Raw genomic sequence first — 24,431 nt, 5'->3', positions numbered from 1 at the left:
AAGAGTTGACGTCCCAGTGCCTTTTCCAGATCCTCTAGCAGTTCTTTGGCACCAGCTTACAAAGCCGCAAAGAGGGAGAAGTCATAGAACTTCATCAGAAAAATAAAAAATTTGGGGTGAAGGTCAAGTCGTCAAGTGCTTTTCTGGCGATTTTAGTTGTGTTACTTTGCTTTGACTGCTTCAGTATCAGCCAAGCCAGCCAAGCCTAGAGCCTAGCTCGATCACCTGACGTCACATGTTATGGCCTACGGCCACGGCTGGACCACGCACCGCACAATTTTTTTGTTGTGACTGCTAGATGTGACCCTAGTACCAATTATGCTTTAGAAACCGAGGTTAACTGTTGCTTTTTATGCTCGCAAACACTTAATCAAGCTCAACTATAACGCGTCAAGGCCGTCTAGGCTGCAGCGTCAAATGTGGCGCTCAAATTTTAGAGGTAAGCTTCTATTCCTGTACGAACGTTATAATTACTAAAAATCACTGAACGTTTGTTACTGTCATTCGTGTTTTACTGTTGCTTTGTCTTTGTCCACGCTTAAGCCGGTCGGCGTTACGTTATCCAAGTGTTCGCGTCTCGCGCAGCTGTTGGATGAGCGAATACACGGCCACCACTTCGTCTAAAAATGAAACAGCGCTGTGGCGTTAAAATGCTCTTCCATATATAATACCGCTCCCAATATTACTTTTAGCATTCTAGCTACAGATGCTGATTGTGTAAACCGGCAATTTTAACAGCTAAAACAGGAGTGCTTTAAATAAGAATGAAGTGTGCCATAACGTCGCATCCGTGAACGTAGGTTTCGTCCGGTGGGGACTGCGGAAGCAGTGCAAGACAAAGACAGATGATTCTCCGGACAAGCGAGATTCTCAGCGGTACGTTTTGTTGCACTGCTTGCGTGCAATTTCGAGAAAACTAAAACGTAACCGCCGCATCTTTTTTGCCGTGCCTTTTTCCTCCCGCACCAGATTCATCATCCCAGTTGCTAACGTCGGCGCAAACAGAGAGAACCGAAACGGAGGCCGCGAGCGAGAAACGTACCACGACGACGAACGATTTTTCACCAACAGACCGGACTGCAGTTTTGCTGAAACAGTTGGATGGGTGGTGAGCGTCCAAGTCTGTCGTCTTGAAATGCAAAGTTGTTGCGAACATAATTACGCAGAACTTCGTCTGTTTGTCAACAGGGGACGTTGATTGCAGTAGGGCTCAACGTGCAGCTGCATAGCAGGCGGTGCCTGTGGAGGAAGAATGAAGCTGGCCATGCCACTCAAAATGAAATTCCTCAAGATGCACAGCACTGCTTCAGCATATGCCACCTCTTGCGTAGCTTCGTCTTTCGCCTTGCTGTTGCCTCCCCCCTGCGTGGCTCAAGGAGGTCAATCTTGCCCAAAGAGCACTACGCCTCATCAGACTCCTTGGACCACACCTCAAGTGGTCATTCATCAACAGACGCGCACACTGAACAACCATCATCGGCAAGTGACAGCACCCTCTGCCATGTTCTCCCCTTGTGCTTGTTTAGTTCCTCTGCTGAAACAATATGCCGACTTTCTTACAGGCCAACGCCGCAAGTGAACAGCTTGCCGATGTTATGACTGAGTACATGGCCTGCGTTGAAGATGTCCGAGGAGCCCAGTTACTTCAGAGTGATGAGAGAGGGGCGCTAAAGAGCTTCGAGAAAGCACAACTGCTTGGATCTGCTAGGGCCAGCTACAATTTAGGCGTGTGCTACGAAACGGGGAAGGGTGTCGACAGAGACATCGAAAAGGTAAGGGGCTGTAATAACAGCCTATAACAAATTTTCCAGTTTTACAGCCCTAAGACAGTTCAGCTTTCATGAGAATAGATCAAGTACCGTTCTCATTTGCTGTCAGTTTAATGACCACATTCGCCGTGTGTTGTGCACGGCACTGTGCAGCTCTGTTTCTATGTCAAGCCTGCTGCCAGAAGTGCCTTTTGGACAGTGTTGGAGATGCCATTGCAATAATTGACATGTCCTCTTTACCAAGTTTAGTCTGCCAAAATTGACTCCTCGCTAACGTGGTTGAAGAGAGTGGAAATTGAAGTGCAGTAAATTGGGAATGGTTGAGCTTCACCTGTGCAAAGCAAGGTCTACCAATCATCTTTAGCAAGCTCTCAAGGAGCTAGGCTGGTCTGACTGTTTAAACTGCTTCTTCATGTCTGCAGTTGCCCTTCAATAGCACAAAGCCTCTGTGTACAGCCAGTAAGATAAAAAGCAAACGGAAAAATATGAACCGCAGCACGCACATTCCATTGAATGTTTGCTGCATAATGACAACGCTGATTTGTAGTAATGGGCAATCGTTTCACCAAGCAAATGTACTACTGGAATTGTATTGCTGAGCAGAGGACACAGGTTTGATATGGCCACGGCAGCCGTTTCTTGGAAGTGAAAAATTGAAGCTTGCGTATAGTTGGTGTAATTCAATTAATTGTTCTCCAGTAGGGTGTGCTTTGGTGTGAAAAAGCCCTAAGGATATTGATTTGAAATTTAGTTTTACCCGAAATATGCTTCTATTTTGGCTCAAATAACCAAGATCTTCGAATTTGCATAGACAGATTTGCATCGATTATTATGGAAACTATTTAGAAGTACCTTAACTAACATTGCATAACAGAATTGTTTGTATCATCAGTAATGCACTGTTTCTGCTTTGTTCTGTTTCAACCACTTTCTCTGTAATACCAAAAGGTCCTGAGGGCACCAGTAAATAAACTATGCCATCATTTTGTTGCCAAGCTGTAATTGGTGCGCATTCTAAAAAGGCACTGCAGCTCTCTGTCTGCTCTGGGTGTTCTCCTTTCACAGGCAGCAAAGTACTACAGGCAGGCCTCACTGGCTGGCCACCCACAAGCCACTTACAATTTGGGAGTGCTGCAACTGAATGGCCTGGGACAAGGGAGCACGGACCCAGCCGCTGGCTTGGAACTTCTCCAGAAGGCCTCCGTTCTTGGTGTTCCCCAGGTGATAACTCTGCTCAAATCTTTGGTGAAAATGTGCAGAGGGCTGATCACTGGTGTGGTGGACAAGCTTCGTTATGTGAGGAAGAGGCATACATCTCACCTTTTCTTGAATGACAAAATCCCATGTGAATGGGTTGTGCCTGTGGCAGTTGCATATTGTGTGACATATCATACCATATCATATCCATTACTAATTCTTTTGCTGGTCATTAGTAGCAAGTCACCTGACACCATTTCGTGGTACTACATACAAGACCACAATATTGAGCTGCTGTATGGCTAGCCGAATTCGGCCATCTTCATTATTACGTTGGCATGTTGTCTTTGTAAGTAGCCACGTAAGAGAAAAAAGTTGGCCACACTTTCTTTCTTTCCCTTTTTTTTTTCTTTTCGCTAAATTCCATTCTGATTGCAAAAGCTTTCACCTCCATGGTGGAGTGGATGCCAGGTTTCAAATGGGTAACACCACACTAAACAGCAAGAGTTGGGCCCTTTAAAGGGACACTGAAGTGAATTTGTCAAGCTCCCGTTTTTGCTTGCACTGCGTAGACTGGCTCAAATTAGCCCACTTTTCATCGTTTATCCGGTTGACAAATCGGTAATTATTTTACAAAGCGCCGAAGAAGAAAAACTACCATGCGCGGTTTGCGGCGGCCGCACCAACTAAAGCTGTGACGTTGGGAGGAGCGGGACCGTGATTGGACGATGCCCAAGGTGAGCAACCAAACAAGTTTCGGTTTCGGTTCTGTAAAACACAACCTGTGGCGTTGTTGGATGGGCATTCTCAATAACTCAGTAATCATCGTACCGCGCTTCTGCCATGTTGTCAGCTGTAAAAATGCATAAAGATAAGCCTCCCAGGACGGCTTGGAATCGTAGCATTCACTAGCCGAGGCCTACGCAGTGCATGGACGCCCTCCGCGTACCCGCAGACGCACAAATGTCATGCGCTTTTCCCCCCCTATTTGGAGCTTGCCTCACTCATGCCTGTACCGTAAAATGCGTGTTCGCACCAGGCCAAGGGTCTGTTCATTCTGGCCTGTGCCCACTGCCCGCAAGCAGTGGGTGCTTATGGACAGCACGCCAACGAGAACTCGCTAGCGCGCCAGTGCCAGCCTGCGTGCGTTCTGTGAACTAGTTCGTGGAGCCATGAACGTTGCGGCCCAAACAAAGGTGAACTCAATGTAGAAAACAAAAGTTAACTTACAAAAAAAAAAAAAAAAAGCACGTACCCGCGGGGACTCGAACTCGTGACTCGCAAAATACTCGGCGGAGACATACCTGCAGCCTTAGACAACTCGGCCACGAGACGGGCTGCGCCGAACCTGGTAATATAAGGTATACATTGTACAACAAGTTTACATTTTTATTTAGTTTTGGCATTTCAAGCAGCTTAGGTGACTATTTGTTGTATTGTGCTCGTGCAGTAAGCGTCCCCCGAGTTTTCACAATAGCTCACGTCTAGCAATTGCATTTCGTAGACGGAAAAGCGTTCGCAGATGCGTAGTCGTGCTGCTGACCGCTGTGCTTGTTCGCCCAGCGCACAAAAGTGCTTCCCGCACCCTATTTTTACGCTGTACGGTAAAAATATCAGTTGATTTTATTTCGTTAGTACCTATATTGACTTCGCTGACTCTTCTCCCGCCTTCAAGAGGCCTTATATTTTCCTACGGGCGTACCAGTCAGCGAAGCGTCGCATATGTGCGCTTGTGCAGGGCTTGTGTGAAGTGACCTTGACTTGGAGCTAGATACAGTGTACAAACTAACCAAATAAAGAAAGGCCCATTCTTCCATTCACAAACGTGTCCTGGCTTCGTTTCAACTGAGCGAACGAATTGCGACGACCCGTCGGCGTTCGGCGGACGAAACGCTGGGCCGACTGACTCTGTCTGAAGGCCGGGGAGCCGTGCAGATAGCGCAGCCAATTGCGAGCTCGGCTCCTCTCGACGTCACACGAAAACGCCGCAGAAAATGGGCGAGCGTAAAGAGAGGAGGACAGCATTTTCGAATTAAGTTTTCTACTAAATAAAAGCGCGTAAACGCGCCCAGAGTGGTCGTAACATGGCCTGGGGACCCCGGACTACAATTTGCGCAAGTAATCCCGCAATGTTTACATATCACTTCAGTGTCCCTTTAAATGTTCATCACATTCAGAACTGCTGAACTGTGCTATTTTGAGGCTGTAATGCTGAATAGGGAATGGGCTGGACACCTCCACAAGCTCAAACACTGCTCCACAGCACACTCTGGGTGGCCAGTACTAAAGACAAAAATGGCATGGAGCCCCATAAAGAATACCGCTTCTAAAATTTCTACAGCGTTATACGTGCAAGGTTTCTCTTTTCTTTTAATGGTGTAACACAATATATGCCTGGCTTGACTGATTGATACTCTGATTTATTATGCATATTTATTATCTTAGCAACTCAACAGTTCTTAGTTTATTTTTCAGGTGTAGTTAATTCAGTGCATAGTTCACGTCGGGTCGGGAAAATTGATTGTCAGTGCACGCTGCGATATGCAACATCAGCCATGGTCTCAACTGTAGATGCATGGTCACAACTGTAGACCTGTGGAGCTGGGTTTAACCCCATACTTCCTGTTGTAGATTCACATCGGCAGTGTAGTTTTGCCAACTTTCGATGCAGGCCAAGACGTTTTTGGCGTTCAGACACCTCGAAGAGGGAAATTTTGACGATGTAGTAGATTCAAATCTGCAACGTAGTCTTGCCAACTTTCGATGCAGGCCAAGACGTTTTTGGCGTTCAGACACCTCGAAGAGGGAAACTTTGATGATGCCTTGCCCCTGCTGAAGGAAGCCGCAGCTGCCAAGGTAATGCCAACGGTTTTAGCAATTGGGGGTCAATGGGAGAGGCCTTTATCCTGCAGTGGACTTGAATAGGCTGATGTTTATTATGATGCATTAAGCTGAAGTGTGCGCGCACGGCCTGCTGCTGCAGGACCCCGACGCGTCCTTTTACCTTGGCCTGTGCTGCGAGAGGGGTCTTGCTGTTCCCAAGGACCGTGTTGCTGCAGCGGAGCACTACAGGAAAGCAGCGAGCCAGAACCACGCCCAAGCATCAGACGCCCTGGCTGCTATCCAAAAAGCAACGCAGCCACGTAAGTCACTCGATCTTAATCCTTCAGCCATTCTTGCGCAGAGAGAGAAAGACTTTATTTATGGCCAGCAGGGAGTGGGAGGTCGGGATGCGCAGAGCCTCCACATCCCACCCACGTTCACGTCTTCGGGACTAGGCCCCGCCGGCGTCGGCGTGAGCGGTGCGCAAAAGGTACTCGGGAGTTCGTCCCTTTCCCCCCCGTCTGCGACTCGCTCCGCTTCTGCCTGGCGAGAGCAGCCTCGAGCTGCTGGACGGCTAGAGTTTGTGCGGCCAGGTCCGTCGAATATACGGAGGCATGTTTAAAGGGACACTAAAGGTCGAACGACATTTCATTTTAACTGAAAGATCATACGTTTTGTAGCTCTCTCAGATTTTGGTCGACGAGCAGCGATGCGTTATTTGCTGAGAAATAAGCAAAAAAAAGCTGGCATTTCTTTCACCAGCTTACCTTTCTTTTTTCTGTGATTTTCCCGTGAGATTGGAATGTCGAGTGGGTCGCTTACCACCTGTCGTGCATCTTGTTCCTTTTGCCGCTTCTAATGAAGAGACTTCAGCTGCTTCCTGCTTGGTATATTGCTTGCAGAAACTCGGGCGCTCACTGTCGTAAATTATTGATTTCGCTGACTGCAAACCAATGCCTTTCGGAAACGAAAGCGTGGTGGCCGACTCTGAAGCGTGAGGGAAGCAGCCTGTCTTACAATGTATAAAAGCCATAGTCTGTGTTTTTTAAATAAGCTGAGCTCACCTAAAGTGTTTGTTTACATTTATTTTACGTGCTCAACCACTTAGGAACTGTTTCTTTGAGTAAAACATTTATAGATGCTTCTCCAGTGAGCTCTCGCCGTTCACAACTTTCATGACGTCACAAACCGTAGTACCAAAAAAGCTTGGGAAGCGTTGTCGCCTGTTTTCATGTTTCTGAAGTTCTCTGCCTTATTAAACAACTGCTAGTCGCAAGAATTGTGTATTCAGATCCTCGGCACCATAATCTGTCGATAGAGGCCAACTTGTTTCCACCATTTAGTGTCCCTTTAATATCCGCTGTCATAAGTAAGCTGCAGTAAACTGACTTCAAGAGCAGGCTAAGCTGTTGGTAATAGAAGGGTTGTGGTTGATACAATCTCAGAAGCATGGGCCAAGATCAAGTATGATGCCTGCACTGCCTGCTGCGAGTAGTAGATCATTTCCAATCAGCGAGTATATCATAATGATTACAACAGGTGTCGTCATCATTGTGTTGGCGTAACGTATGTGTGAGTGAAACATTTTTCCTTGGAGCATGCACTGTATTTTATGACAAAATGTAGCATTGAAAAAACGATTTTGTGATGCCTGGCGCCACAGATGGCTACAATCTGGACCTCATCGCTTGCACTGAGCTAAGTGTGGAAGATTTTCAAAGAGAAGCGCACCCTTGGCCGACAGTACGAAGAGAGTGTTGCGTTTGCCCAGGCGTACAAGCAGAGCTGGCTGACAGTGCAAAGCCGGCCCAGAAGCTGTCGACCGGGGACCGTGCCCATGCCGTCCATCTCTCGCGGTACCTGGGTGTTGTGCTGCCCCAGCTCATTGCTGGCAACAAGGAGTTGCGGGCGGTTGACGGACTAGTGAGCAGTGACGACTACAGCTCAACGTGCGCACCTTGCAACGACACATCCCCTACGGACACCTCGCTCGGGGTGTACGTCCTGTGATCGGGTGCAAGTGGCCTGGGTGCGACCGGAACCGTGGTGCTTCCCAGGTGAGACGGCAGCAGCTTTACTGAGGAATTAGTGTCTGCACTTTGTAGGGGATTTGAAAAGTGAAAATTGTTTATCGTTGGCTTCTGATGGAACTTTTTTTTTTTTAACACTTTAAAAATTGGTAATGGCTATGTGGTGGACTCGGTAGTAGGAAGGATATCTTGTAATTAAATTAAAAGGCTTTATAAATTGTTAATGGCTATGTGTTGTCTGCAGTGGCAGGAAGGATATCTTGTAATTAAATACAAGCAACAGAATTCTTTTAATAATTCGTTTTCTATTGAAGGGGTCAATTGGAAGCTTTGTATCAAAATGCAATGTGTATGACACTCAACGGTAACGGCTCTCAGCTAAATCAGAGTAGCAAGAATTTCGAAATGCTATTGCCATGCTATGGAAGCTCTTGCACAGTGGGCTTTGTGGCAAGCCCCCTATAACGATCACTAGCCGGAGTCCTTGCAAATGGTCGTTGTAACTTTTAATTGTTGTTAAATGCAGTGGTGTCTTGCTGAGGATTTTTGATGCTGCAGAAAGAGAGTTGTTCCCCTCCCTCAAGGATAAAAATCCTTCGGAGTCAGTGTGTGGGTGAAGGCAACATTTGTTGCTGAACAGGAGCTGTCGAAGTTTGGCCTGAAAATGGAGCTGCTCTCCACACTGATGTAGTCTAACAAGCAGTTCTGAAACAGTGCTGGAAGACAAACAAGAGGGCGTTTTATTAAGCCTTCCCCCCCCCCCCCATGCAGCCGGCCAGCCAGCCCCTGCTCCTGGTCATCAGAAGAACCCCGAGATGCTCTCGTCGAGGAAGTTCTTGTAGATGGCCATGACCTTGGCCACGAAGGCCTCCAGGTGGTAGATGGCCTTGCTGCCCAGCTGCAGCCGGTACTCGTACAGTGCCGCCAGGGCCGTCGCCTCGCCCTTCAGCTGGCCGTCGCAGTTGGCCACCACTTGCTTCAGCAGGCCCTGCGATCCCCGCGACATTGGATAGATCAAGCTGGACACTGGTCAGGTGCTGCAGAAGGGCTGCTGTGCTGACTGTGAGAAGTGCCACAAAACACTGTCGTTGTTGTGACTTTTCGTTAAGGAAACGCTATTTTCTGGACTTTTTGTTGAGCTCATTTCGGTCTCTTAGGGGAGGGGTCAGTATAGCCTCATCTATTTGAGTTGGAGAACTGTTGCGAGTGTTTGAAAGCACCGAATTCTGTTACGTACAAGATCTGGGCCACTGCAACCAATTGCAGTTTGCTTTTTTTTTTCTACGTTTGTCACTGTAAAGTTTTGATTGTTTAACCGAGTACTATTACCGTCAGGAATGTGAGCCCGGCAGGGTAAAGGATACGTTCTGTTATGGCAAGAAGCTGTTCATGCAACTAGTGTGCACACCCTTATATGAGAGCTTTTTTTTTTTCCCCAATAAAAAACATGAGCCTGTTTTATATCTGGTTTCTGAATTATATAATGCCAGCACCCACTCATCTCCATTCTCATTCCCATTATACTGCATTTCAGTACCGTTTTGAAGTAGGTTGGCAAGGCTGTACTTGGACCTGTAACTGATTACCATTCTTACGTGCAGCTCAGTCCAATCATAAATAGCGTGCAAGTGATTGCAGTGACTTTGAGCTGAGCCAAAAGAGTGACTTTTTATAAATCATTCACAGCTAGCATCGTAACGCTAAATTTTCACACGTTTTGTTGTATTTTTGACGAGCTTGCTTTTAAGACAGCCTACATTGAAACATTTTGATGTATATACAAATAATAAGCCTAGCTTAATGACACCTGCACGGTAGTTAGCATTTCTTCTTGTCAAACTCATGTTTAGGGCACAATGCCCTGGTGCCGGTTACTTATCGTACCCATATTGTATATAGTGCGTGTCCATTTCGTTCTAGAAATGTCTCGAACATGCTGCTTGTGTAAAAGTGCCATTTATGATTATTTCTCTGTCATTGTGTGTTGAAAAAAGAGAAGCTTGTTTGTATTTCAGTCTTGCTAGCAACAGTACAAATTCATTGCGTGGTCTTGCCTTTTGTTCAAATAAACATTGTTTAAAGATCACGAAAATAGTCACTTGGTATTATTCTGCAGTTATCCACAGCCTCACCTTTAGGATAACATCAGGTGGGATCAGGTGAGTCAGAAGTTCGTACAGCCGCGTCCTCACTTCTGACAACCTGAAAGCGAAAATTGGGCAATTCAGGGACCTTGCGGTTGTTCCGTTATACTTTACAACGCAATTAGCTCACCTCTTCACACTCTGCTCTTGAACGATCATTTTGGCCGTCTCCTCAAGGTACTGCTCCCAGTCAGGTTGGCGCACTTTTTGGTTATCCGAAAATGGATACCTAATGGGGGCGAAATTTCCAATAGCAAGCATCGATCAGTGAAGAACATAGTATTTCAAAAGTTACGGTAAACAGCAAGATTGTACTGGCTATTTTAACACTGGCCTCGTACAATTGTAGCATTACAGACCATTGTGTAACACTTAATTTAAGAAGCCTTACAATTACGCTGTATCACATAGCTTGTTAGTATTGATTAATTTATCTATAGAAAACGATCAAGGGATGAATGTGCTGCTGACCTGGTGCCTGTAACTATAAAATTCACAGGGGCAAGAATATCTAAAGCGGCTAAATGCTTGGACTGCAGAAGAAAGAAAATGCTCACTGCTGAGCCCGGCAAGCTTCCAGCATGAGCACTGCGCGTCGCAAGTTGCGGTGGCTCTGTGTGGCGATGGCTCGTGCCAGGGGCTCCGGGAGGTTGATGCCTTCTTTCCGTGCAACCATGTTCAGCACCGTTACAACCTGGAAAGTATGCAGAGGAACCCCCGGGTTTTGCAACGGGTTGGTCAAGTCCCCGTAAAAAGAATGCATTAAAAACCTCGGTTATCCCACACCACTTCACGTTTGACCCGCGTTATCTGACGACCCTTGCGAGGCACGCGGCCGACCAGTGAATGAAATGTACACGTAAACTGCTTTTCGACCAGTTCTTTTAGCAGCCTACCACAAAAGGAAAAGAGCAATAAAATACAGTTGGTTGGCACCTCTTCTTCTTTTGATGAGAAAGCAATAAGAATGCTAACAGCCATGCACAGGACTGATTATGCATGTGTGAAGCACATCTTGCGTAGCGATTACAGGCGCTCCGAATAAACTTGCAGCGACCGAGCTTGCTTGCACCAACGCTGCTATGAGATCTAAAGTACTACTACGTAGTAGTGATAGCATCCAAGGTGCATAAGAAACAACTAGACTGTCATGCAGGGGTGACTGGGCTGCAACAGAGTGTGCCTGCATGCAGGTATCATATACGTATTGGAAGGGCACAAAAGAAAGCCTGCAGTGAGGCACTTAACTCCATTATTTGAAAAGAAAAGAAAAGAAAGGCATGCATAGCTAGCGCCGCGACATTTCCTAAACCCGTATCCTTGGGTCAATAACCTCACAGAACAGAACTTGCAAGTTTTGAAACTGCCTAAATTTTTAACTGTCTTAAGGATAAGGTACAATTCCTATACACAGAAAAGCAAGTTCATTCGACCAAGAAGTTTTCACGCTGATGAAGACGCATGCCGTTAATAAGCTCATTAACGGGCTTCGTTAATAGGCTCATCTCATAAATTGAAGTGCCACAGCTGCAAAACAATGGGTTCACCTCGTCAAGGGACGGCGCAGCTACCCGTATGCCCAGGCACCTGCTCCTAATGGCCGGAATGACTTTGCTGCAGGAGTTGCAGCAGAGAATCAGGCGGCAGGTTGCCATGTACTTCTCCATGGTGCGTCGAAGTGCGTGCTGAGCATCCTTGGTGAGTTTGTCCACCTCCGTCAGTATGACCACTGGCGAGGGAAGGAAGCAAAACATCGGGTACGTTTGAAGTTGGCGTGCGATGCCGTGCACAGCCAGGTTGCGTCCACATACCTTTGAACTCCCTCTGGGCGCTGCTCTCAAGCTGCTGGGTCTGCGCAACAGTCTTGAGCAGTTCCTGAATCACCACCCTATCGTGGATGCCTGCTTCACTGAAAATCAATGTGCACATAATAAGTAAGCGACGGCTGCATCCACAAGGTCAGAGCACGCAAGCAGAGAGTGGAACTATGGGACAGATTCTGCTAGCTTAGGCATGAAAATATAGATCAACCGTGGTCAGTGCCCAGACTACTGCATTCATCGTACACTGATTTATTCCTAATTCAGTGAGCCAGATTATATTCACAACGAAGATTGGCCAGGCATTGTTAAAACTTGCAATCAACAATTTCAATCAGTATTAATATATCAATGATTTTAATCATTAATAACTTAATAAGAACACGTGCCTGCTTCTCAAGCAGCCACAGGTGGGGATTGACCAAGAACTGGTAACACATGATCAGCTAACTTCAAATGATCTACAACAATCAATTCATTTTAATCAATAACTTCAGCTGGCATTGAAATTTTCAGCAGCATGTGCATTTCCTAAACTTTGCTCAGGCAAGTGGCAACAGTTCTGGCTGAGCCATTTCTCAAGTTCCTGGGACCAACGGCTGAATTCACAGTTGCAGGACCCATCTACACTCTCGGACACCACTGATTAAATGTACTATGGTTTGTGGTTCGTAAGAAAATGTCTGCCTTTAACAATTTTCTCTGCAGCAGTGTTGCACAGCATACAAAACTTGGCCTTATTCTGCATGCGCTTATGTGTGGTGTGCAGGTAGTCTTGGACAAACCTTGGGTTCACTTCAATGTGGTAGTTGCTGGCCACAGTGACAATTTCAATCTTCTTCTTGGATGGGGTGACAAAGTTCTGATGCTCAATCCTTAGCCTCTCCACCCCAGCACCGTAGAGCTCTCGCAGGAGGCACATTATGCGGGTCTTCTTCCCAGCACCAGATGGCCCATACACGAGAAGATGCGGGAAGTCCCCACCGTGGACCTGGAAACCATTTTAATCCCTTTTTACTGGACTGGCATTAAGGCTGAAGCTGTCGACGGGCACGGAAGGGGTTACAAACTGATTTAAAGCAGTTGCAATTGCCTCTAACAGGGGCCTCTACCAGGACGGCAGGATTCAGCCTATTACTACACCAGAGGGGTCAGTCTCATTTTGTAGAGGGAATGCTGTTTGTGTCCCAGGGAACCTCCCTGGTATGGCTGCACCTATCCGGTGTAGCCACCTCTGGTGTACAGCGGTGTACACCAGAGTGCAGTGTACACTGTACAGAGTACACTGATGTACAGTGATGTACACCTTGCCGTGCCAGGCAGCAATACAGACCTGAGCGTCACTTTTTTTTAATATATATACATTGCTTGAAAAATACTCAACAATGAAGACGAATATCACGCTGAACTTGTAGCTCCCACACCAATAAGTCCTTGGGGAAGGTGCACCCGTTTGGGGAAGAGCTTAAAGAAAATCCGTGGTTGATAACAGTTAATGGTTTCCCCTTTGTAGCAGAGTGGTGGTCATTAACCCAGCCGCATCACACCTCTTACCAGCACAATCAGCGAACCCTCAGTGACCACCTCAGAGTTGTAAAGCAATAAGCGTGACTCGCATTAGTGCAAAGCCAATGTCTCTTATGCGGTATATGTGAGAACGTTGCCAGCAGCACACAAAGTATTGCATGTGGTGGCTAACTGCGTTCAACCTAAGTTGTGGCGATAATGGTCTAAACTGTTCTATGACGGCGGCGATAGCTGCAGTCTGCTTTGGTTTTACCCAACCGGCCAAACCGTTCCCACTCACTAACTAGCAAGAGACAATTATCAGTAGCGATACTGACTAGTGCAGTCAGCGGAAGTGGATTGCCGTACTGCATGGGTGCAGTCAGTCTTGATTTTTACAGGCCAAACCGCTTCCGTTCACTGACAAGCCAGAGTTGCGGCCTCACCCGCACTAATCGACAATCTACGCTTCTGCATCAAACTGGTAAGCTGCGTGGCTATACTTCCCAAACAAAGCCAACGTGTACATGAGCTTATTACTCCCACGGGACTTCAGATCAACCGCAGTCTGGTTGTGTTCAGTGTGTATGGGCACACACAGCTGTCATTGGAGCATGTCTGCACGCCACGGGGCTAGGCGGCAGAGTCTGCATCCGTGACGCTCATTTCCTCGGACGCATAAGACTCGGTCAACTTCGACAGAAATTCGCCGGCGTCACAAGACTTTGAAAGCGAATTCCTGCAGACGGTAACGCCACGGAGCAATTTTAAACACTGCACCCATTTTCCCCGTTTCTGCGTCTGGCTAGTCGTGCCTGGCAATCGGTGTGGATCGCTATGTGAAATCAATCGCAAAACCTGCGAGCATGGGAGCGCCGGAAGCTTAGAATATTTTTTAGTTTAACGCGCTACGTTTTGTGCGTTGACTAATGCAAAGAGTTGCTGGCAAACTTCTGGCCGATCATTTCGCAGCCACAAGATCAAAAGGCAGACAGTGCACACACCGGTACTTACCAGCTTTTGCAAGTAAGCAGCTTGTTCAGTGTGATAGTCAAGCTTGGAAAGCTTCACTGGTCGGTGCTTATCTACCCACAAGCTCATGTTTCACACACAACCTATGCTTTCAAACTTTAGAAAAAGGGAGGCAAAAAACGCAAAAAACGCGCGCGAAACCCACTGATGCGGTGGCGTCAATGTCGACGGGAAGACGTCTGAATAGCCGTATTTGAGATACGTAGTTTTCAGGTTTTATTGTTGCAAAAAAAAAATTTGTTTTATGGTTTTTTACACGTTCTGTACTTCATTTTTTTACACATTTTGAAGTAGTAGTGATTTCGAATCACTGCCAATTAATGAACTGTGCGCTTCAGACATCATGCGCACTCAAGGAGATAGAACACGTCCTTGTACGCACCAGAGTTGCAGAGTTGTAGGAAACTCTATGGTACGCAGCACTGCAGATAAATTTGCACATAACTCGGGAAATGAATCCCCATGGAGCTTGCTGACCCAAATAACGATACTTTCACGAATGTACATTGTTTATTTGGAGACTTCGCAGAGTTGCGAAAAAGTCTCTTCAACGCTCGTACTGTGCCATAGAGTATCATACTAATAATGTACATTACTATGAAACTCTGTCTACTGAGCAGAAAAGCCACAGCTACATGCTTCAGACGGAAACCAAGGAAATGCGAAGTGTTAGGGTGGGGCTAAGTGTTTTGAAGTGGATGCGTTCTTGTGCATCTAGCTTATCATTTTGTGCTGGACGTGGCTGCGTGGTTTTTGCAGTAACAGGTGGTCAAGGTCAAGGCCAATCGGAGTGAAGTGGAGAGGGTGAGTTAAGAGGAAGTTAACAAGCCGCCATGTGCAAGGCCTATCATGAAACACTGGGGCTCTTCGATTTGCTTTCGGATGCATCGCGGACAGTCCGCGGGTAGTCCGAGGACTGCGGATACCGGACTGCTTTTCGGGGAGTCTGTGGCGAGTCCTAGATTGCGAAACGAAGAGTCCCACTATTGCTACTTTGACCACAGGCATAACATGTTTTGACAATTGAATCTGGTTTTTCTAAATTAATCGCGCCATGCAGTTTCTAGGCAATTATGACTGAAGACAAACCGTCGCAAGGGCGCACAGGCGGAAAGTTTTCATTTGCCCAGAAGAGGCTGCCCCCTCTCCCAGACCTGATGGTGGTAAGCTGATGAACTGTACCCATCATCATCATGTATATGTGTGATCGACATATCGAGACTTTGGCGCCCATTAACGATCACAACGTGGCCAAAATTAATCCGGGGCCCTCCGCTACGGCGCGCCTCAAGCTAGGGTGTTGAATTCATAGCATTAAACCCCCATCATCTGAATATGATTTTGAGTGAAAGCAGCTTGGCCTCGTTTGCAGTACTGAATTGTATATATGTATAACCTCTGCGTTCATTCTTCATCCCTAGAGAGAGAAAATGTAAATTAGAAGAGCTCCTTTTTCCATCAGTGACCAGGATTGCCTACTGGAAAGAGTTGCAATACCGAGACACAGAATACTCGCATCCATTTGACAAGCCGCTGATAAACTCTGCCGAAGAGGCCGCTGAAGACTGCATCCTTTTTCAGGCTCAAAAAAGCATGCAAACCGATTTAAAACGAGGGAAACATAAAGCAACTCATTCATTTCCTGAGCATAGGCTATCCCTAACACTAGACAACGTAGGCTCCGTTTTCCTCTTCGAAAAATATAGTTTATTTAAAAAATATAATTTAATATAAAATATAAAGTATGAAAGCAAGCCATGCCACGCACGTCTGCGCCAACAATGATGCAGAAAGCTTTTAGCCACAATAAAAGTTTTAGTGAAAAGGCAGAGGCAACTCAAAAGATACCTCAACTGGTAATGGTAATGGACTCTGGGGAGTAGAGGGGGGACAGGGGTGGGGGGAGAGGCCCTGCCTCCGCAGGAATCACCGGAGGGGGCCCGTAATCGGCGCATATGCAAGGACGTGCACCGATGCTAAGCATGCAAAATAAACCATGCAAAGCAAGACGCACCAGGCAGAAGCACGGCCTAAAAATGTTTCATGTCTCAATGTGTGCAATTTTATGAAAAGCCTCTAATTTAGACTCACTTTTGCATTTCGTAAATTGCAGGAGGACTGCAAGCTGGAGAAGTTGGTGTTACTGCATACTTGAAACCACCACGAAACAAGACTGGGGCAATTAAGAACAAGTAAGCCCATCACAGTCTACCTTTTGTTCCCTTAGTTCTAGTTTTACACTGTATGCAAGTTCAAATTTTCGAATGCTTGTTGTTCAGCAGTGCGCTGGAGTGTGTTAAATGTGACAATGTTAACTATCGTGATGCAAATACGTGTCGGCATATGTTATGGAGGAATTCATCTGGTCGCACGTACTAGACAGTGATGTCGACATAAATTATTTCATACAAGATGCTTTGCTAAAATATGAGTTTTGAGTTACTGTATGTAATAAACATGCCATGTGCTAAAGAGTCTTTATTCTACTTACTTTACCAAGCACCACCTAAATGGCAGTTTCTTGTCATCTGTTACAGCTAGAACATTGGCCTATGTAATCTACTATTAAGGTGTTCATCTTGTGGTACAGCACAGACAAAACAAAAAGAGAAAGGCACAGGACAGGCACATCAAGACAAACACCTACCAATTCGCCCAATTTTCCATATTCTCCTACCAAGGGTAGAGGAAGGTCCTGAAACTGAAACTAATGTGTCGCCTATTGCTACTACATTTCTATTTTTCAATGCACACATATCAAGAAAATTGCTCAAACCTGCTCCATGTTTAAATACTTGAAACGAGTGCATGCGTGTGTAGGATGTAGGTGGGAGGAATATGGGTACCAGACAATTGTAATAATAAAACAGTTAATTATAGGAGTTAGCTTTATATGCATAGGTTAAGACCCTACCCCAGATGCCATTTGATTAACTAGGCACTTCAAACTCTGGGTTGGAATTACCAATTTTCAATTCCGTTGAGAACGCCACCCTTTGCGGTTCTGAAATTTATTTCATTGCATACCAGCCCGCTGTGAAGGCACCTTTCTAGAAGAAACATGCCAACAGTTTATTCATTGTTCATCACAATGCTGGTATTTCTTAAAACAACAAATAATGCATGTTCACTTTTTTACACAAAAGTAATTACTAAATCAGAAATTATGTGTTCTTATATTACGTCCCTGGGAAACATTTGCTATTCCTTTCGGGTAGCTGCTATAAATTATGTAAACACGTATCACAACAGTATCTATGTAGACTACAGCGCACTATAGTATGTCTAGTTGGATACCTTAATCTACACATAACATCTTGAACAACTTACATTGCTGTTAAACAGTGCTATGAACTAACATACCTTAGAAACGAAGAGTTTTTTCAGCATGAATGCGTAAAAATAGAACTGGAAACCTCGTTCAACATCAACAACAATACGTACAGCCTATATTTTTCATTTGCATCAATAAAAACAATAGTAGCACGTCACTCAATATCAAAAGCAGAGTAGAATGCTTTCTTTGTGTACTCGTATGCAAGGAAAAGTGCTCCAGTTGCTGGAAATGTCCTCAACAGTGTTGGTCCCAGTCCGTTGTAAAGTGCTAAAACACCTGGGATGGAAACGGGAAAGTTGGTTAGTGTATCAACTCAGCACATTTCCTGCAGTACAAGTGGATAAGCAGCAAGAAAATTAAATAACATGAATAGAATATGCTGAGAAATTCTCTCGCTAACACACGAAATTGATGGGAAAAAAATAACTATTTACCATATGCTGCTTACACAAAACTAAAAATTTTAGGGTTTTCGAGACAGCCACAAACAGGGGATCCCCTGGAATGTGTTCCCTTGTTTCAGCATAAAAGATGTGTAAACCTTGGAGCAGAAGTCAAACAGTTAGAAAATTACATTGTGGGGGCCCGGTAAAGTGCATTTTTGAATAGGTAGCTATGATACCCCGCCATACACATTTCAAACAGCAGATTTCCATCAATGCGTTCTCAATCAAATCAGTTTACTTGTTTGGTTAATTGGACGGAACTTCATGATCCCTCCAGGGGACATGAAGCTATGTAATTTTACCTGAAGTAGTTTTAAGTTTTATGCTTAATTCAACCACTGGTTTCTTACTAGGCCCATACTTGCACAGGGGGCCGGCCAGAAAATGATAGAGGTGTGCGTTACCTGCAACAATTCCAACTATTCAGTCAATTGGTATTGACTAACCGATTAATTTCAATCCATGACTTTCAGCTGATGCTAAAATTTCAAACACAGGTGTGGCCATCTCTCAATTTTCTTGTTTGAATTTCTCACTTCACTATCTAGGCACATTAAAGAAACAGAAATAGAAGTGTGGCAATGCGCATTCACTCACCTTCAGTCCGAATAATTGACCTCGCAACCGAGAGAGCTGGCTCACTGGTTCCAGAAATTTGAATGCGAGATTTGACAACATCGGCAGGGAAGATGGAGATCCATAGACACATTCCGCCCACACCACCGCTTACGATGGTTCTGGCAACACCTGTTGGTCGGGCAAAGAGGCAGAGTCAAACTCACTGCTGGCCAGGGGACTAGAAAAGCAGACTCCTTGGAGATAATTCAGCACTCAAGATGACTCAAACTGCTAGCGTTTGAGTCTACTCCACTGGGATATGCCACAACGTAGCGAGCTTCTTTCCCATTCAACTGTAGCTTACCTATTTCATCTTTTGTCTTTCCGGGTGGCGTGAGCAGGTAACGTGCCCCTTCGTAGCCACCAAAGAAGCAAAAGTAACCCGGCATCTCCCGAACAAGGGTCGCCGAAAACCCTTTGAAGAAACCGAAGAAGCCGTGTTGCCTGTAGATATCCCTGGTAAGTTGCCACGTGCCACTGGAAGGCAATAAAAAGGGTAGCGGAGAGTTAAGAAAGTGCAAACAGAAGGGTTGCCTGTTGCAAGCATACTGTGACCTATTAATGACCTGTTCGTATTAGAAATATTTGAACCAACGAGTACCCACAGTATTGATAAGTACCCGAAAAGTACCACAAACACTCGCAGTATCTCTGCAGCTGCACTTTGAGCAAAATAAAAGCATGAAACAAGCAGTCTGTGGATTTTCTCCAATTCCATAGGTCCAGGTACATGGGAGCAGTGGTGACAGATTTCTTGGCACTAGAGTGAAATTAGCATTTGTAAAAGCAAGTTAATGCTGACAACAGATCAAAGTTTGCTGTTTAGTCCATTTTTTCTACAAGGCACTTTCAGCACCTGAAGCAAAAGTAAATACTGCATCTGGTTGCTACCGAATATGTCACCATCAGCTATTACGGCTATTAGTCAGCATCAAACGTGGTATTAAAAAATGGCTGACGATACGGATACTCCCTAATGCGAAATTTGTGCTCAGCGCGAACTGCAGCCTTCTTGGTCACGGCACATAGCTGCTGCGTCTCAGGAAGTGATCGCGTGATGAGCGAACGCACAGCTGCACGCGCTACTCTGCCATTATCTCGCAGCTCATCAACGGCGCCGAGCTTGTTATTGTAAATCGTGTTTCAACCTCCAATGCAAATGTCACGTGGTTCGAATGAGCCACGCAACGAGGAGCATGTCTCACTGCCTCTCCCTCACACTTTCACCAAGTGCCGCCGCCGAAGAGTGTCTCGTGCAGGCTCAGCATACTGCCCTCCCCCTCACACTTTCCTCCGCCATTTTATTTCTGTCTCCGCTCACTCGGTTACGACGCCGCCGCTGCCGCCAAACCACAGTAGCAGCTGCCAAAGTGCTGTGCACTAAAATGTACGTAAGCAGTGACACACTGCACATATAACAGGAATTTTTAACAGCAAGACCACTAAGCAAGAATACGCAGCCTCCTGACTGAAACCTTGGCATATTTCACTTCAATGCTCAGGCTTCTTCATCTTACCTTGTGCCAAAAAGTTTCCCGACGCATGCTACGACTGAGTATGCTGTGAACAACCACCAATGCTGAGTTTCGTGCGTCCAGTATAGTTGACAGGCACACGTTGAAAGTGCGTGGTGTATCAACTCACTAGGAAATCAGCCAACAGAAAAAGCAGGTGCAGTGGCGCTATTTAATGAGGCCCTTTAGATACACCAATAACGTTTCTCCACAATGACCACACCTTCAGCGTATCCTCCCATCAGGAGGAAGCAGACAACGCACCTCAAGAATCGTCTGCGCAGTCGTGGGCAGCGCCTTGCGGATTCTACAGCGCTGAATAAAGTTAGTGAAATAGAGTCTAGGTAGTACAGCCAGCGATGTATTTAATAATATCACGGGAGTGTTAACCAGCGGGTAAATCAGCCTCTTATCATTATAGAAAGTGGTAAAATGAGCGAAAGGTTTTACGAGCGGAGAATAATCCCACCAATGCAATCATTGTCTAATAGGCTGTTCCCCCAAGCACGACTGAACCCTTTCGCTGTACATCAGCTGGCTGCCTCGATTGCCAGACACTAATCGCAACAATGCGTGCAAATGTTCTCGGATGTAGTACGCATGCTCTCCCTTTCTTTGCCTTTCAATATCTGCTCTTACTCTGATTTTAGGCAAAGAAACAAAATTCTAACAAAAATAATAAGTTTGGTTTTGATTGATGCCATCTGTAAATAATTGATGAAATTTCTGCTCACCAAGGATTTCGAATTAGCCAAAGGATGGTGCCAGCAGGGCAGAGAGGGTACGGTCCGTACATTTTTGCATGTGATACTGCTTAATGCGGCAGTTCTCTTGAGTGGCTGTCCTGTGTTATCATATACAAAAAATAGTAAAGGTAGCAGGGAGCAAGGTGCATGCGGAATAACGGCCACTTTCCGTAATGGAAATTGCCGGCTGATTAACAGCGGTACCCGCCACGGTGGCTCAGTGGCTAAGGCGTTGTGCTGCTGAGCACAAGGATGCGGGTTCGATTTCCGGCCGTGGCGATTGCTTTTCCGGTGGAGGCAAAAAGCAAAAAACCTATGCGTATGGGATTTCAGCGCACGTTAAAGATCCCCAGGTGGTCAAAATTAATCCAAAGCCCTCCACTATGGCGGGCCTCATCGCCTGCTTTGCGTCGCCGCATTAAACCCTACAATCAATTAATGATTAACAGTGGAAGGGTATACTGGGCCTGCTGGAACAACCTAGCAGACGACGCTCAAAAGGACAGGATTGTTCTGCGCATGCGATTACTTTCGCGACTTCCCACCATCAAAAGGCGCTGGCCCACCGTATGGTTGACGCTCTGGCGATATTTAAAATGTCGGCGGCTGTACCACTAACCTAGTTAGTTGACCTTAATACACTCAACAATTTCAATTTCGTGCCCTTGCAGCCAACTTACATGCCAGTTTGGTTGGTGCTCCCTTGAACCTGAGCGTTTTCTCGCAGTGACTGCAGCTTGCACTTGACCAGCTCCGTTGGGCAGAGGGTTAGTGTGGAGAAGAAGGCGGCGAGGAAGCCTGCTGAGGCGTTGTTCAGCGGGCTGAGGTCGTGCACGTTCGGTTTCTGGACGACCCTTTGGACAACTTTTTGGCACACTCCATAGGCGCAGAAGAGAACGGAGTTTTCTGCAATGTTGGCCACCAGAGCTGGTATGGTTCCAGCGTACAGGCCCCGTATGCCGTCTTGGGAAAGTGTCTGTGTAAAGCAGCGGACGGCACTGGGGTACATCTCTGGGAAGCTTTGCATCTTCACTTTGACCGTGTCCAGTGGTTGACCAACAGCTACGGTTGCAGCCCCGCCTGAAAAATGTGAAACAATGCAATTACATCAAACCACACCTTAATTCAAGAAACAAAATACCATGAATGCTGGTGATTGACTGCTGCTAGACGCTGTCTAATCAGTCATTTTTACGCTTACTGAAAAAATGCAAGAAGATGCCCGCCCTCTTTTTCGTGAAGGTCGAAGTGAAACAGAATCACTGACTCGCACGTTTTGAAAAGCGGTTTAAAATAGCAAATCCATGCATGCACAGGGGTGACGCAAGGGAGTTCGAGAAACTCAACCAGTTAAAGTTGCTTATCGCGTCTTGACAATCGATTGGGCTCAGTATCGATCATGCCGCCTTCGCACTTGTTGCATTCTTGTTCGAGGTTTCTTCCGCGGAGCATCTCACCTGAAGTCTTCATTCAAACGATTCTTGTAGTTTTTTTGCGCGCGCGCGCCGTCGCGTTATCACATAGCAACAGCAACGCATATTGCTCCTTTGAAAAAAGGGGCTATATTTCTGCGAGCGCACGGAAAATAGAAAAATGCCGTACAGCGCGATTTTACGTCACCGTCGCGTTACATAATGCTCAGGTGAGCGCAGCCACTTACCGAAGGTCCCGGCGACCAGGTCGACTGCTGCGGCCAAATAATGCTTGTAAACAGTTCCTCCGATCTCCGGGTGTTCTCGTAGCTCTTGAAGATCGTGCAGTTCGGTTGGCAGTGGATTGGACATGGTGCTTGCTAAAGGAGACGGACGATCATATGTTAGTCCGGAAAGCTCTCCGTTGAAGGACGTTCATCGTAAAAAAGGACAACGAAAACAGCAGATCAAACACGCAGGAACTCACATCCTTTTTCGCTGATTTAGTGATCAGCAATTCCTGTATTGACTCTACCTGTTACGAAAGTACGATCCGTACGTTACATGCACCGTCCGCACATTACCGCATGATGATGCCGGCGAGCCGGGCAGACCACATGTGGGGTGGGCGAATTTCCGCTCGAAACCTAGATGGCGCGTGCCTAGCGGCGAAAATGACGAAAGCGGGCAGAAAATAACAAGTGCGATGGGTGTAGCATTCCCTAGATGGCAGCACGAGCTGCAACACTGCAACTTACCGCCACATTTGAACTTTGAACCGTTTGAACCAATCTAAAAACGTTTGCTTGAACTCAGATCATTCGTGCTGCCGTAGCTCGTAACAGCAAAACACAGCTGTTCTAAGGGAGAGATAGGTGTTCGCAAGCGTTCAGTGTGCGCAGTAGCGGCAACCGAGTGTCGGGAGTCCGTGTATTGGCTGTCCGGATTGTTCGAGTATGGCTTTTTTGTTGGAGACGAAAGTGACGAAAGCGTGAGGACTCAAGGGAATCGCGGTGTGGTGCGTCTAAAGGCCCGTTCACACTAGCGACGAAAGCGAGCGAAAGCGACGGGAATTCTGTCGCTTCGACGCGCGGCGACATAAATTGGTTCCGACTAAAGCCGCTAGCTTATTTAGTGGCTCTAGTTCCGACCATTCGACAAAAAACGATCGTCACGCTGCAAAGCGACGGAATTCCCGTCGCTTTCGCTTGCTTTCCTTGCTTGTGTGAACGGGCTAATGAAGAGGGAACAGAATGGCTCATGACGGTCTGGTGGGGGGCGAGCGAGCTGGCCGAATTATTCTGCCTTAAGGAGCATTACAAAACCGTTCTGCACGTTTCATCTGTCTAAAATACAGCCGTCATCTTAGCGTAACTCAAATAAAGACTGATCACCCTTTCGAACCCTGAGAAATACGTCGTCACGTTGATGGCGTTCGTTTACTTCATAAGTATGTAAACTGCTCTTATCTTTCAATACTTCCCCTCGAAGCTCCCGTACGCATGCGTTTAACAATCGGCAGTGCTTCAACCGCATTCACGGCCACACCCAAGCATTTAACTCTCGGCACTGCCCACAACGGTTACATTATGGAATGATCCAACGTTCTTAGACTACTTCAGTTTCGCAGCTCCGCTTGAAAGGCGGCCGGAACGGCGGTCGCGTGAACTAGTGGCGCTGCTGTCGAATCTTGCTCCCTAGCCGGACTCGCGCCGCTGTCGTCTGCTACACTCCGCTTGTGAGGGGCAGCAGTGCCTGCGCTAGAAATCGCCAGCTTTGATGCTTTAGGGCATCAAAAAGCTTGTTTCTAGTAATTAAGTTATTTTTGCCAGCTTCTGACACATCTGAATAGCTTCAGTCTGTATCCCCCCCAAGTTTGCAACACTTGGAGAGAGAGAGAACAACCTTGAGAGCCTCGGTCAGAAGATCGTTTATAACTCGTCCTTCCTTGCTTATTCGCGGGTTTCAGCGCTCAGAGCTCCTCGATAAGTATTCGAAATGCATAGGCTTCCCTGAATTGTTTTTGAGACGCTCTTA

General features: G+C 46.4%; 3 protein-coding genes across 4 annotated transcripts; 1 reads left to right on the top strand and 2 right to left on the bottom strand.

The window, feature by feature from the left end:
- The first annotated feature begins 196 nt into the window (after positions 1-196).
- On the top strand, positions 197-9,218 carry LOC144174371 (uncharacterized). Of its 2 annotated transcripts, none has more exons than XM_077703043.1 (10): positions 197-439; positions 801-876; positions 970-1,108; positions 1,189-1,479; positions 1,563-1,772; positions 2,835-2,990; positions 5,736-5,822; positions 5,950-6,109; positions 7,561-7,846; positions 8,599-9,218. In XM_077703043.1, the coding sequence occupies exons 1-9, from the start codon at positions 418-420 to the stop codon at positions 7,797-7,799; spliced, it is 1,380 nt and encodes a 459-aa protein (XP_077559169.1). In that variant the 5' UTR covers positions 197-417; the 3' UTR covers positions 7,800-7,846; positions 8,599-9,218. The 2 variants fall into 2 exon arrangements, with proteins under 2 accessions (XP_077559169.1, XP_077559168.1); XM_077703042.1 differs by having other exon boundaries at positions 198-439; positions 8,591-9,218.
- Positions 8,537-14,503, bottom strand: Rfc38 (replication factor C subunit RfC38). Its single transcript, XM_077703044.1, has 8 exons — positions 14,304-14,503; positions 12,569-12,774; positions 11,775-11,872; positions 11,511-11,692; positions 10,521-10,657; positions 10,094-10,192; positions 9,952-10,021; positions 8,537-8,807 (listed from the first exon to the last, which is right to left on the bottom strand). The coding sequence occupies exons 1-8, from the start codon at positions 14,388-14,390 to the stop codon at positions 8,619-8,621; spliced, it is 1,068 nt and encodes a 355-aa protein (XP_077559170.1). The 5' UTR covers positions 14,391-14,503; the 3' UTR covers positions 8,537-8,618.
- Positions 14,504-17,762: 3,259 nt separating this feature from the next.
- Positions 17,763-23,057, bottom strand: LOC144174373 (mitochondrial ornithine transporter 1). The gene is made up of 6 exons (XM_077703045.1): positions 22,882-23,057; positions 22,643-22,774; positions 21,663-22,062; positions 19,027-19,199; positions 18,702-18,851; positions 17,763-17,934 (listed from the first exon to the last, which is right to left on the bottom strand). Exons 2-6 carry the CDS (start codon positions 22,764-22,766, stop codon positions 17,810-17,812), a joined length of 972 nt encoding a protein of 323 aa, XP_077559171.1. The 5' UTR covers positions 22,767-22,774; positions 22,882-23,057; the 3' UTR covers positions 17,763-17,809.
- Positions 23,058-24,431: the final 1,374 nt, after the last annotated feature.

Source organism: Haemaphysalis longicornis, unplaced genomic scaffold, assembly GCF_048455015.1.
Source record: "Haemaphysalis longicornis isolate Haplotype H1 unplaced genomic scaffold, Haemaphysalis longicornis Haplotype H1 scaffold_3, whole genome shotgun sequence".
Classification (NCBI taxonomy): Eukaryota; Metazoa; Arthropoda; class Arachnida; order Ixodida; family Ixodidae; genus Haemaphysalis; species Haemaphysalis longicornis.
This window is presented reverse-complemented; position numbering and strand designations above follow the sequence as displayed.